Raw genomic sequence first — 14,794 nt, forward strand, 5'->3', positions numbered from 1 at the left:
CATCCATCCATCCATCATCCATCCATCCATCATCCATCCATCTATCCATCCATCCATCCACCTCTGCAACACCTCCAGGCAATGGAGCAGGGTGAGGGAAGCCCCTAAATCATCTCTAGAACCTTTAGTCACCTCTAGAAGGGGAATCTGCTGTCTGCTTAAGGACCTCAAGCAGCACAGGCTGGATGCATCAAGGCAAAGTCTTTATCTCTGGACACACAACTTTACAATACAGGAAAAGTGCAGGAGAAAAATAAGCCAGTCTTTTAATCATGGCTTTATTGCATGACTCCAGTTATGGGGATTGAAAGATAAAATTGAATTTGCATAAGCTGCTGGACAGAATTAATGCCCTTTGCTATTTGTTCTGTTTCCTCTCATTTGACATTAGAGAGGTTAATAACTCTCGTTTTCCTATGCTGTCAAATACTTCCACTCCATCACCCAGGAAACTTTGTTCAGCAGTTTTAATCATTCACAATCAGGGTGTCCACTGCATATTTGGCATTTTATTTTTATCAGAAGGTTTTCAAAGAAAAATTGCATTTCACCCAGGATCCTGGAGCCCAAGTAAACCTCCAAGGTTTACGTCTGAGCCTGTGAGATCATCTTTAGTACAGTATTTTAAAAAGAAAAATACTCCACATTCAGCAAGACATTTGTTTTGTTTGTTTTGGTAAATGAGTAACTAAATAATTTCAAGACATTCATAGCACCAAAAGTCATTTGTATGGTGTGAGTCAATACGTAGCTGCTGAGTCAATGTATCACAAAATACAGCTTTTTAACAGAAATTATTACTCAACAAGTCAAGAGAATAAATTAATTAGCAAGGTCTGCCCTGGGATCAAAAATGATCACACTTCACATTTTACATGGGTGAAGCATCCCCTGTGCTGGGCTTTGACTCTTTCTGCTCTGAGGTAACAGAGGTACCAAGACAGAGCAAGGAGGAAAGATGCATCTGCAGGAGAAAAGATGGCTCTGCATCACATGCAGCAGCACAGAATTCCAGCTGGCATTTCTAGGTCAAACAATCCTCTTTGGAACTTGCTTTTCAGGAACACAACCATCTCCCTTTTGACAGCAGACAACTGCATGGTGTCCATTGATCCCACGATGCCTGCAAACACAGAGAGGTAAGCCCTGCTGCCACCTGCTCCTCCAGAAAAGGGAGGTGGTTTCCTGCAGAAGCCTTTTGTGTGCAGTGGGAGGTGAGCAGCTCCCCAGAGGGAGGGGCATGGCACTAAGAAATGCGTGCTGGCTTGTAACACGAGCGCTGGTTTGGAAGGTTTTTACTTGTTAAAGCAGGAGCAATTGTCTGAGGAAAGAAATACTGCTTGTAGGTGTTTAATGCAGAACATCTGTTCCCATCCCTCCCTGTTTGCTGTCAGAGCTCTGTTGTTCCCCCACTCCTGCTTGCTCTGCTGGGGCACAACCAACAGATTATTTGAAAAGCAAACTCAAAGCCTGTGGTGAGTTTAGGTCTCCTCATGGTTGGTTTTGGCCAGTATTTCATGATAACTCATCACTGCCACTGCTCCTATTGACACCGTGTGGTGGAGCCCCAGCAGCTGGGAGAGATCTCCTGCACAGGACATGAACACAGAGCAAAAACAGGCTGTGGCTGCCCCATCCCTGGAAGCGTTCAAGGCCAGGTTGGATGGTACTCTGAAAAACCTGGTCTAGTAGAAGATATCCCTACCCATGGCAAGGGGTTGGAACTGGATGATTTCTAAAGTCCTTTCCAACCCAAACCATTCTGTGGTTCTAGGATTCTGTTTCTAGTAAATCTCAGGGCTGGGTGTTGAGAAAAAGTGCCATTGCTTATTCAAACTCACAGGTTTTAAGAGATCTTAGAATTATCTTCAGAGACCTCTTTGTACTTCTCGGGGAGTACGGATGTGAAATGCAAACTGCATTTTGAGTGTTGCTAACAGCAGCCCTCTGTGACTCTTCCAGGTCTCCATACAAAGTGATCCCAGTTGTGACTGAGCAGCTCTCAGGTAAAACAACCCTTTTGAACTGAATCTATTAAAGCTGAATTAACTAAAGCTGAATTTGCAAACATTTACATGTGGAAATTATGTGGCCATGATGCAAACACTCGAAGATGTCGGTGTCATGGTTGTAGCTGCAGAAGAATGAGAAATGTTTGATCACAGTGTTCTGTAGGAAAGCTTAAAAAATGTGCCCGAATTTCAATGAATTTGAGGATCAGGTGAATGGCTGAGTCCAGGGGACTTTCCCAATGCCTCGCTCTGATCTGACTCAGCACTCCTGATGCCCTGGGGAAGGTCTTGCACGGAGCAGTGGAGGTTTTCAGGCAAGACAAATGAAAGCCTTTCCTGCAGTGTTCTGTTAAACCTGCCCATTCCTCAGCAAAGCTCTGCTGGAAAGCTGAGCACGACATTTCAGCCTCATGTTATTTCCAAATGGCTGAGAACTCCAATTTCTGTTGTGGGCATGGTAGCTCTAAGTGTGATAAATATTTAAATCCACCTGACAAGATTAAAGAGGGCCTGGGTGAAAGAACACATCTGGAGCACGTTCCCCAGCCACAGGCAGGGCTGAAGAGCCACTCCTCCCTCTTTGCCTGCCAGTATCATGCTCAGGCTGGCAGCTCTCAGACACTGGAGAAGAATCTCGGCTTGGGGCAATTCCTGTGAGCACCTGGCTCATGATTTCTCTCACATGTGCAGCTGCAGCATCTCCTGCCACTCACATCAGGGCAGCCTGAGCACTCTGAAGCCACAGGGACAGGCTGGCAGGGGCTGCAGCAGGAGAGGAAACATCAGCTGGGGACACTTCTTGGAGCAGTCAAATGGGAAGATAGGAGAGACAAAGGGCAAGAAGTTATGATTGTCCTGGAAACACAGAGGGCATAGGCAGAACAGGAGAGGCACAGAAAGCCTGGGGCTGGAAAAGTCCTGTGCAGGAGCAGGTGAGTTTGTTGGGATAGGGGAGATGATGTTTTGGTGGTCCCATCTCATCCTCTGGCTGACTGTCCTGAATTTTGGATTAAAACAGAGTGTCTGTCTTCTAGAAGGGGAGGCACAGGGAACTGAGGCTGTTCTCTGAGGCATCTGCCTTGGCAGAAACATCTGGAAAGGAGGATGTGGGGAAGACAGAGAGGCTGCAGCAGGGAGATTGTGCATGCAAGGAGCAAAGGTGAACAGAGAGCAAAGAGAACACAGGGAACTGGGAAGAACCTACCACAGTGAGATTTGTAACAAGCCATAAACAGTGATTGCCAGAAGGAGATAGTCACAGCCAAGGCACACGTGACTGCAAAGGGGAAGAAGCTGTCTGCCAAACTATTTATTTCCTTATTGTGACAAACCCTGCTGCAGCAGCATCACTCTCCTGGTCTGGGAGGACACTGTTTGCATTATCACATGAGAAAAGGTGGGGTGGAGCACCTGGCTCTGTGTCCCAGCTGCTGTGAGTAACCAGTCTCCAGCTGCCCCATGACAGAGAAATGGGGCCAGTATGGCTCTGCCAGGAAATGCCAGTGAGTTATACCAGCTGGGAAGCTGATTGAGAGGATTTCTAGAAAACATACTCCTTTTTGAATACCTTTTTTATTCCCCTAACATGGAGCTAACAGTATATTTTTATAGGACCGTGGATGACTTTTCACACTCTCCCAAGGCCCTCGTTTTTCATCCCCAGCTGACAGCACATGGCTCTGCTTTGTGCAGAGCACAGCTCACTGTGTCAGCAAGATCGCTCTTCACTCCCTGCATTTCATAAAACAAGGATTTCCAAAGATCTGAGCTGAAAAGGGCAAGAAAAATTCTGGCCATAGATTGTCAAAACATAATACAGAGTCTGCTATGGAAAGAGGAAGAAAGTTGAGCTGAGTGTGATGGAACTAATGTTCCTTGGTATCTTTTTCTCTTTCACATGGCTTGTCATTAATCTTAAGCATTCCTGACATTTTGCTGACAGTAGGAAGAATAAACAGAGTGGGAAATTGTTCCTCTTCATTAAAAAAAAAAAAAAAGCCAGCTCTATTCTATTCTTCACTTCTCAGACAGCTCTGTCTGCATCGTTCTGCTTCCCAAAGCATCTCATCCAAATACGTGCCAAAAAGGGGGTCATCCCAAATTTCCCAGTGGTGGGAGGTAATGCACCTCTTTTCAGCATCTCCCAGGCAGCTGCAGAAGAATGACATGGGGAACAGAGGCTGTGAAAGGTGGGACTGGGAAATATAATCCTGCGGGAGGAAAAATATAAGCAGTGGCTTCTGTCCAGCAGAGGAGATATCCACCAGAGTCCTGCTAAGAAACAGCTCTTCATTTCCTGCTCATAGTCACAGGAGAGGGCTGGAAATGAAAATAAATTTTTATTCCAGAGAGTGCTGGATGCAGCAGTGATCAATGTGTCAGGGGTCAGCTGTCTGCAAGTGTTAGGATGAGGGTCAGGGTCAGGATGAGGGTCAGGGTCAGGGTTAGGGTCAGGATGAGGCCTGAGCCTGCTGGCTCTGAGCCTGTGAAGCTGCTGGATCACACCCTGTCCCTCCTCCTATGGCCCTGGACCAGAAGACACATGGCTATCCTAGCAGAGCATCAAAACCCCCGTGGCAAACCCTTTTCTCTGTGGTATTTAAATTTCCAGGCCCACTGAGTGAGCTTCCTCTCCCTCCCTTCAGCAGAAGGGCTCTGGTCTCTCTCCTCATGGTGAAACTGGCTCAATACTCACAAAATGATGTCTGTGTTGTTGCTCTAATTAGCAGGGTTCAGGCACTTATAGATTGGACAGAGGTGACAATTAAATGAACAAACCCTATTAGCAGCACCCTCTTGAGAGATAAAATTGAAGCCTGTTACGTTTCTGATAGTGCAGAGAAAGGAGCTGTTGTGGAGGTCAAATGAGCCTGACCCACAGTGGTCCTGAAAGGACAGGAAAACATTCACAGGGACTTCCCTTCTGCTCCACAGTTAGGGCAGCAAAACCCAGCAGTGGCTGCACTAGAGATCTGCAGGGATGCTTTTCCCCCTGGATTATTCAGTACCCGAGATCTTGTGCTGTTTGGTGATGGTAAAACGGCAGAAGCTTGTCACTGTGTCTAAATCTTCTGATTCTGGCATCTCTCTCTTCTCCTTCTGGAGTCTTGTTCATGCTGCCAGCTCAGGAAGAGTGAGGAGGCAGAGGCTGGGAGAGAAAATTCCTCCTCCCACTCCTGCTCCTTAGTGCATCCTGCATGGATTCGTGCACTGGCACGTGGTCAACCACTTTGGGATTGCTCACCTGATGAGGAATTTGCATGCAACAGCCCAAATTAACCTGAGCTGTGAATTACATTAATCTGGGGCTCAATATGACAGACTCATGGGTGTGGGCTTGGGCTTGAAATTCACCCCTCCCCAAGGCTTTTGTCCACCTGGCTGCTTGTGGGGCTTTTTTTAATTACTCTGACTGCCCTGATCCAAGAAAACCACAGAAAGTGAAATGCAGACAGAAGCCTGGGGCAGAAACATTTGTGAGAAACGGGGCAGGAATTCATCAGCCTGATGCTGGCAAGGAAAAGGAGATGCCCATGCCCTCCCAGCCTTGCTTGGCCAAGGAAGGAAGGAAGGCTTGCCAGAAGGAAGCCAAGCCATCCCCCAGCCCCACGGACTCCCTGCCTGTTGGGGCTGGCAGGGTGGCAAAGGGAGCCAGGGAGAGTGGGAGGATGGAGGTGGCTCCCTGGCCATGATCCCAAAGGGTGAGAAGGTGGAGGAAGAGGCACTGCTGAGCAGGGCAGTGCGAGGCAGAGGGTTCCTCCCAGTGGGTAATAAACCATCTGTGCCAGTGCAGCATCACCTGAGCTGCTCAGGTGCCAGTCTGGCAGGGAAGGTGTGCTCTTCCTGCCAGCCTCCGGCCCGGCCACGGCGGGAATCACAGGAAAAAATGCTGCTGCCATATTCCCCCGCACCTGCCTTCTTCCCAGAAGCTGCTGGAGACAAGGCAGGATGGCTCCTTTGTCCCTGCTGAGCTTGGCAGAGGCCAGAGGGCAAAGAGCAGGAGTCCCTGCGAGCAGGGGATGAGCAGGGGGAGCCTGGGGAAGCCCGAGCTGGCCTGTCCCCTGCCCAGCATTAACCATTGCAGCATCTTCTGGAGGGGTTTGCTTCTAATTGCCATTTGTCAGCTGTAAAACAGACAGAGTGCTGTGCAAAAACTTGACTTGCTGAACACCTGCACTGGTAAACACTGTGTATTCACAGAGCTGGCATAGGTGAGGGGAGCACAAAGGGTTTTTTGGGGATGCTGCAACAGGACCCTCAGCAAAGTGCCCACAGCCCACCTGCTTGCAGTAGGATTTCCCTTGCAGAGAGGGAATCACAGCAAAACAAATGAGGCAATCTGAGGAAAAAGGTGTCTGTGTGCACCTGAGGCTTCAGCCCTGCCCAGAGGTATAAAAAAAAGAAGGCAGAGGGTAACAAAGGGAGCAAAAGCACACCTAACCCTCCTGTTCTACAAAGGAAGGGACAAGCAAGACTAAATCATGTCAGAGCAATGTCTCATTTTCTTCAGAAACAGGGGTTACCAGAGGTCTTTCCCTCGGAAAGGAACAGGGCAGAGAAATGGATCTTTGTCTCTTTAAGATGAGGCAAACTGCCACTCTTAGTCATATATCTTTACTGCACCCTAGGGTTATAAAAACATACATCTTCATTTTGAAAGTCTTTTATTACATCCATAAACATCAGATTGCAGCTGACTGTTCCCTGGATGAGAATTTCCTAGTACTCTGAGTGAGTTTTGACAGGGGGAGGGAGTGAAAGTAAGATTGTTGGGTTGTTTTTTTTTTTTACTGGAACAGTGTTTATAGGGAACTTGTCAGTCTCTGGCACGCTCCAGCCACTGTCAGAGGGCTGAGCAGCATCGGAGGGAGAGGACACGGCTTTCTCTGCTTTCTCTGCTTATTTTCACTCTTGGACTCTGTGCCATCCCAGGTTCTGCCCACGGTGAGTTTTCCTCCTCTCTTAAATAGGACGCAGCCTTTGCTTTGTTTCAGCACTTGGGTTTTGTGAGAAAACTGGAAAATGGGTCTCTGTGAGAAGAACCAATCTCTGTTTTCTCTGCTAGCCACTCCGCTGGGAGCTGGGGGGGAAAAAATGGGAAAAAAATAAAATAAAAAATGGGAATTAGATCTGAGGCTTTCAGAGCACTGAATGCTTGCTCCAGTTTTGTGACACGGGGGTAACAGGCAAATTGTTTTGACCAGTGATGTGAATGCTCTTGGCAAGTATTGCTGATGTCTCTAATAGCCAAGGAATTGCATGTCCTTTCAACAGGTACAAGAGCATTTATTTAGAAATAAATGCTAAATGCTGGGCTGTATTTCTATCTGATGTGTTTTGCCTGCTGACTGCACTCTGAGGCATCGTGTTCCTGCAGGGAAGGACAAGAAGTATCTGCAGAAATGCCATTGGGGTGTTTCTGTGTGGGGTATAAATAGGTGTTCTGTAATCTGCAGTGAGTTTATGAGTGCACTCAATGCTTCCTCTCCTTGAGCACATCCCCAGTGCAGAAATCACTGCAGCACTTTGGGGAAAAAGGGAAACAATCCCAAAACAGCATCTCAGGGCTCAGCAAAGGTGATTTGGGCTTCCCTTTTCTGCATGGACACTAAAAGATGGGAAAACATTGCTGTCACACTTCTTCCTTCCTAAAGTGTGCTGTCCCTTGAAACCTGGGGTCCTGTTTTGAGGGATTGTTTGCTTTTCCCTGTGTTGGTGGTTGCAATCCTGTGATTATCTTGGGAAGAGGCTGGGGCTTCATCAGCTGGCTTTCCTGAGCCAGCAGAAGATCCCGAGAGCCGGAGCTGGGAGCTGCTGCCACGAGGGTTCCCAGTGTGGCCACTCTGCAGGAACTCAGGGAACAACGGGATCTTGACAGGATCCCTGTGGCAGCTCTGTCAAACTGTGTTCTCAAGGGAAAAGGGGCTGGGAAACTTGTACCCTGCTGTGTCCACCCCACAAACCAGGAAGGGCAGACCTCATTCCACAGGGACAGCACTTCGTCATCTCGTGTTTGCCCAGAGTTTATGCAAGGCAGCACAATCCTTAGGCATTTGCACCAGGAAAATTGGTCTCCAGGATAAAGCTGAAAGGCAAGCTGTGTTTTATTTTGCATTATTCTGAACTGTGGTGTTGTGCATGGGCACTGTGTCACAGTGTGCTGCTGGTGTAGAGACGCTGACTGTGAGCAGGAGCTTTCAAAAGCCAGTTGGGATCCTGGGTGTCCCAGCCAAGGTCTGTGAAAGGGGTGTCCTCTCCTTAAAACAAACCACCTCACAGAGACCAGCCTCCCAAAAACAGAACTTCTGAGAAACCCTGAGGGTAATCTGCAGGAAGAGGAAGGCAGGTAAGACAAGGAGACACTCCCAAACACCATCACTCTTCAAAGGACTAAAACAAATTTTTGGCCTCACCATGAAAACTGGAACCACTTTGCAGAAGAATTGAGGCTGACTTCTTTCTTTTTTTTCTATATATGTCTCCCTTCTATTTTTTTCAGAGAAAGAAGAATTGTTCCAGAATTTATTGGGACAGATTGCCGAGCAGTTCTCAAGGTAAGAAACTGAACATCATTATTAATTTAAAATGTTATTTCTTTTATCAGCCTGAAATGAAATTTTCACAGGAGGCAGAGGGGCATTTAAAATATCTTTCAAATCCCACTCTGTCTGCCAAATTTAGGTCTGGGACACGTTATTTCCTGCTGACAGCAACACAGTAGCTTAAACCAAAAGCAATTTTATCTTTGATCTAAAAACAAGATCAGGTAGTAAATGCTCCTTCCCTCTTAGGAAGAAAAGAAATGCTTCTTCATTGAACAGTCAAATCATCAGATTTGTTTCATTTTCCCCTTTATCACCCAAAAAGTCTCTCCTCTGAGAGGATTGCTCAACATCTGTGTAGCTGCTTATTTAATCCCAGCTGGTTTCAATAAGACAGATCAGTCCCAGCACAGCCCAGCAAATCACCAGCGTAACTCGACAGGAGGGGAGGAGGTTTCAGAGTGTGCAGACACCAAGACGCTGCTCTTGGACAATTATGAAGTATCAATTTAACAATTACCAGTTTAACTTTGCTTCCCTGGGGGAGTACAGTAGCAAGTCACTGCTGAGAGAGGGGGAGATGAAGTGTTGTAGAGCCACAGGTCATTCCCAGGGCCATAAAAATAATTATCACTTGTTACTTTTTCTAAAAATTAAGCCTGGGGTGTATTTTCTGCCCCAGTGTTAGCAATTCCATGGAAAATTTGCTATGACAAACGTGGCTGGGCAGATCAATCATAGAGACACAAATATGGGCTTTTCCAGCAGAAGTTTTTAGCACCTAGGGTAGGTAGAGCATTAAATGTATTACATTAATACATGAGGGTTTTCTTTCCAGGGTTTTTAAAATCAATGAGCTGAAAACGGAAGTAGCTAATCACTTGGCAATGCTGGAGAAAAAGGTTGAATGTGAGTGTCCCTTTATTCCTCTCCCAGTGGGAACTGGTGCCTTCTTGTGACCTCTGACCTGTCCTGCTCCTCACAGCCCCTCCACTTTCTCCAATCCCTCGTAATTTGGCCAACTTTGAGCCCCAGAGGCCGCAGGTCAGCCCGTGGTGACCAGTGGGGACGGTGGGAGCCTGTGGTGGCACTGGTGTGGGGACCAGGGTGGGCTGGCTGGTGCTGCCAGCATCCAGAGCTCCTGCTGCCCTCCCTTTCAGCACTGCTGAGCCCTCCACGGAGCTCTGGAGCCTGGGGCCAAGTGCTGCTGTTCTCTTGTCCCTGTGGCACAGGGGCTCCACCACCCACCCCTCCATCCCCGCTCCCAGCCCTCCCGTGTCCCCCGTGGCCCAGGTGTCTGTCACCTCCCTGCACCCAGCAGTGACCTCCCCATCCCTCTGCACTCCTCCAACACTGGGGAACCTGATCCCACCCTCACTGGGGCGTTTGGTCTGTAATTCCAGGAGGTAACACCCTCCTTCTGCTGGCAGTCCAGTCCTTGTCCCCTAACACCACCACACTGCCACAGTGCAGCAGCCAGCTCCAGCTCACCTGCTCAGAGAGCTCCTTTTCTGGGATTTTTGGGTCATTTTGCTTCCCCCTGTGCAGCCTCTGAGTTGTTTTGGTGCATTATGCAGAACACAGGTCCCAGAGAGGCAGGGAAGGGGTATGAATAAGGTGCTGCCATCCAGTTGTGACTCCACACCCCCACATCCTTGAGGATGCTCAGCATTGAGCCCAGGAGCAGGGAGAGCCTTCCCCAGCACTACAGCTGCAGAAAGAACTTTTCCACTAGAGCTGGCTGGGAATAAAAAGTTTCTGGTTCATGGAAGAAGTTGTTTTCCTGAAACTTCCCCTGAGCAGAAACTACCTTGACCCTGCAGCTGCTTGGGGAGACTGATCCCTTTGTCATCAGGGAGAGGAAGAAATGTCCTCATTTGAGGAGCAGCTGTGGGGAAGCCTCTCCCTGTGGCCACCCCAGCCTCAGGCTCCTGGTGCTGAGGGATGTCCATGGAGGGGGCAACCTGCAGCTTGCCCAGCCCCCTGAAAGGAACCCAGGAATGAATTCCTCCCTGTCTGTTTGGCTGCTGCTTCTCCCAAGGCTCTGCTGGTTTATTCCTTGACCCCCCCAAAAAAAAGAGAAAAGAGAAATGAGCTCAGTCACTCTGCATTTTCAGTGAAACTTCTGACCAACTCCATTTCTCAGGGCTAAATGCCATGGATTAGAGTAAATGAGGTAAGCTGTGGGTCTTTGTATCCCCTTGGCAGCCCAAGCAAGCAACTGTCCCAGCCAGCTAGGGGCTGCTTTTGGCCTCTGGTGAACCCCTGGGAGCTCTGGCACACACTCTGCCTCTCAACACTGGCAGCTCACAGTGCAGGAGGGAGATAACAAGGCATTCATGCCATCTCTGGCAGGAAAAAATTGAGCACCTGCCCACTCCAGCACTTTATTTCTGGTTTAGGGAAGGCAGCCTGCCCAGAGCTGCTGTGCCATGCAGGAGGACTGAATTCCCTGCTCCCCAAAGGAGGGTCCTGTCCCTGAGCAGGTCCTGATGGAACCAGCAGCTGATGGAGCAATCTGTGAGAAGGAGCTCCCTGGGCTGCCTGTCTGCAAGTGCACCTATCTGCTCAAAATCAGACTTCCAGAGTTTGAACAGAGCCCAGCCTGCAGCATTCTCAAATAATTCTCTGGACTGTCATGTTTAAGAAGCAAATCTGTGGGAGAGAGGGAGTGTCCAACCTCCCTGCTTGAGCTGGGCTCCCAGAGGTTGCTCTAAGGGCCGTGTTTCACTGCTGGATTCAGCCCAAGGATTTCTTTAGACAGCACAGGGTCTTTTCAGAAAGTATTTCTCACTACAGAATAATGTAATGGGCCCTTAATCAGTGCACATGACGTGGCCATTTATCATTTGCAAGCCAAATGTGGAAAGAATTGTGATTTTATTTTGCCTTTTCTCCTGCCTCTTTCAGAGATCCCTTTTCTGCCACTTTTCACGTGTGCTCTCCAGGATTTGTTCCCCAGAGGGGATGTGTGTGTGTGGGGAAAAGTGCTCATGACAGCACTACATCTGCACCTCATATGAAATGTTCTCATTCCTTCCCATTCCTGCCTGGAGACCACACCAGAGATGTGTTTTCAGGGAGCCAAATCTTTTAGCTGATTTTTTAAATCCCAGCTAAAGCTTGTCACTTCCCTTTGGAAAGTAAGTCCATGCAGAGCAAGCTCTGGGAATGCTTTGTCCCGTGGCTTGGCTTTGCACAGCAGCCCACACAAGAATAAGGAAGCTGGCAAAAAACCCTTTGTAATTTGTAAGTGTTTCACATCTACCTTAAGAAAATTATTATGAAAATTCTCTGCTCCCCTGGAGAGATTTGGGACAAAAACCAAAGGGACACAACAGGAAAAAATGCTCAGGGTTGCCATTTTGCACCAGACCTCCTCTTCTCCCTGCAGTTGCCTTCCCCACTTCCCTGTTGCTCTGATAACTCTGCTTGGCTCCCTCTGCTCCAGATAGGCACTGGCCACCAGTTAGACACCTTGGAAAATGGGTTATCCAGGAATTTCTCCCAGGGGAATGCACCAGCGAGGTACAAAGCAGCACAGGGCCTGCAGGTCAGGATCATCAGCTACTGAACAAAGCACCCAAAAAAGGGCAGGCAGGTGTCCAGAACAAAGATACCCAGTAAGAAGCTTGTCTTCATCATCACATTGTGATCACCCAAAAAATTGCCTATAATAATGACAGATGAAAAAATACAAATGTCTAAATGGGATTTTGTTGCAAACAAACAGAACCAACTCCCTTTCCCTTTCCTCTCCTAATGTGTGGCATTCTGCCCTGAGTTCATACACATCTCTTTCCCTTCTCCCAGTTCCAGCTGCAATCTTTGTTGTTACTCTCAGAAAGGAAAAACAAAACCCAGGTCTCTGCTTTTCTCCAGAGCTGTGCCCTTCGAGGCAGGGTTTCATCACTCACATGCTGCTCTCCAGATAGGTGTGATCCAGACTGTGATTTTCTAACAAAGTTGCTGAACACCGATTTTCCAGTTGCACGTTCCCTTGGAACCATGGCTCATCCATGCAAACAACGAGTTCAGTAAACAAATGAGCTGTGAAACGATTGCAATGTGAATGACACGGGCACAATAAATGGTGCTGTGTCCTTGATCACGCTGACAGTTCAACCAGGGGGAAAGGAAAGGGAGAATTATTCTCACACTCTCACTGCATGGGGCTCTCTTGGCTACAGGGAATAAAGTGCCCTGCTGCATAAAAAGGCAATCAAACTTTTTGCCTCGTGGCTCTCACAATTACATGCAGAAGGGAAATATAGGATTTTCTGTGCTGCATGTAGAAATAACCTTTGATTACAGAATTGATCGGCAAAAAGAAGTGACAGGATTTCAATAGTTAAAAAAAAAACCCCACAAAAAACAACCGCAAAAAGCTCCCTATCATTAGAGCCGAATTTTCAACATTTTTTCTCTCTCTCCTGCAGTCTCACTTTGCTTTTTCTGTATCCAGCAATGCCTCTCAGAGCTCCTTAATGCTCTGCATGAACTTCTGAATTAAAACCTTTTATCTTAATGGGAATTCTAATCCTACCGGGACGTGTTTGCATAGCCACGCTTATCATCCCATCACGGGGGTTTTTCCTGCTCAGGATTTCCTCTGCTTCGTGCTGTACAGCACAGAGAAGTGGAGGCACCAGGAGAGCTGCCTGCTGCTGAGGAAAAGCGAGATGTTCTAGCCGTACAGCAGGCTGTTATCTGCGTTGGCAGCAGAGAATTCCCGTGGGTTTCCAACATCTCTGGCTTTGGCAGCACCTGCACGTGGGAGAGCCCAGGCAGCCTGTGAGAGCTGGCTGCCTCGCTGGATAACCCCACTGGCAGAGCTCCCTGAAATTCTGCACCGTTGTGAAGTGAGATCCTGCGACTTTTCACCATGGTAACACCCCTGTTGCTTCCCTCTGTTGACAGTGGAAGGCCTGAAAGTGGTGGAGATTGAGAAATGCAAGCGCGACATTAAAAAGATGAGGGAGGAGATGGCAGCAAGAAGCAGCAGGTAAGTTCTGCTTGGGACCCAGCCACAGGAGTAAGTGCCTGCTTTCAAACCCCAATGCAACATTTCCACAGAATTATCTCCTGGGCTTAGAAGAAAGAGAGCAAGGAAACCAATAGTCATCAAGGAGAGTAGCTTGAATTTACTATTTGAAGATTTATAGCCATTCACCAGTTAAATTAGCTTGGGCCATGGGAATAGAGAAAAAGGTCTTGGGAGTTATTTGTCACACAGAGAACGGGAATTCTTCATCTGGATTTACTGGGGGAGAGAGAGAATGGGAAAAGAACTTCTGCACAGTGCAGCCTTCAGTTGGGAACCAGTCAGCACTCGAATCAGCTCCAATATATTCTGGGAAATTACCAAATAAATATGTAGCAGTTCCTCTAATTATGATCTCATGCTATTATAAATCATCCGTTTCAAATTCAATGAGAAATTGGGAATTTACTTTCTAATGCAAGGGCTCATTGTGATGTTGAAGCTCGGTTTTGCTGTAATTAAAACACCAGCAGAAAAAATTGCATTTGGTACGGTGCGTGGTCTCAGCTGGAAAATGCCCCCTGTGTCACTGAAGTGCCTCACTAGGACAAACAAATCATCACTGTGAGACTGGGAATACTTCTGGGATGGTTGCTGGAGAGGAATACCCCATGCTGCTCAAAATGTGTGTGAGGGGGTTTTTTTTTCTCAGCAAATGTAACTATGCCTTGACAGTCTCGGGGTCAAATTGTCCGACCCTTAATCAGAACTGTTTCCTACTGAGGGCAATGGGAGATGTGCTAAAAGATTCAGGCTTTATAATCACTCATTTTTATAAATGTTGCCATCCAGATATGTCAGGAGGCACAATGATAATTCATTCCCATGAAGTCCAAGGCCAAATTCAGCTGTCATGTTAGCATAAACGCAGAGTAGCATTATTAACCTCAGATGTGTGCCTCAGATTTATCCCAGCAGGGTGGAATGCAGTTTGCCCTGTGACTTGCACCATTTCTTGTTGGGGTGTGTGGAGAAATCTTATTAGAAAAATCCAAGCCCAGGCTGGCAGCAAATGCAAGAGCATGTGTGCTGATTTGTGCTGGGTGTGATATGAAACATGTGTGCTCATGTGTCTTTCCTTCAGCTGTGGCAGGGAGCTGGCAGAGCTGAACAGTGATGCACAGGTGGACAGGGAATTAAGTCCAAAAAAAGAAGTTGTGGCAAGTTCGTGTTCACTCAGTCACCACCACACCACA

The 14,794-nt window shown here is 47.7% G+C and overlaps 1 protein-coding gene across 3 annotated transcripts in view; it reads left to right on the forward strand.

Moving 5' to 3' along the window:
• PDE9A (phosphodiesterase 9A) overlaps positions 1-14,794 on the forward strand; it is a 50,127-nt gene that overhangs the window by 16,075 nt on the left and 19,258 nt on the right. The window contains exons 3-7 of one of the 3 annotated variants that reach the window (XM_015647177.3): positions 1,062-1,139; positions 1,963-2,006; positions 8,512-8,566; positions 9,393-9,463; positions 13,475-13,559. In XM_015647177.3, coding sequence (XP_015502663.1) covers positions 1,062-1,139; positions 1,963-2,006; positions 8,512-8,566; positions 9,393-9,463; positions 13,475-13,559 — 333 coding nt within the window. Of the gene's footprint in view, positions 1-1,061; positions 1,140-1,962; positions 2,007-6,638; positions 6,957-8,511; positions 8,567-9,392; positions 9,464-13,474; positions 13,560-14,794 lie in introns of those variants that run through there. The other 2 variants (XM_015647185.3, XM_015647194.3) reach the window with 2 other exon arrangements.

This window comes from Parus major, chromosome 1, assembly GCF_001522545.3.
Source record: "Parus major isolate Abel chromosome 1, Parus_major1.1, whole genome shotgun sequence".
In the NCBI taxonomy this organism is placed as follows: Eukaryota; Metazoa; Chordata; class Aves; order Passeriformes; family Paridae; genus Parus; species Parus major.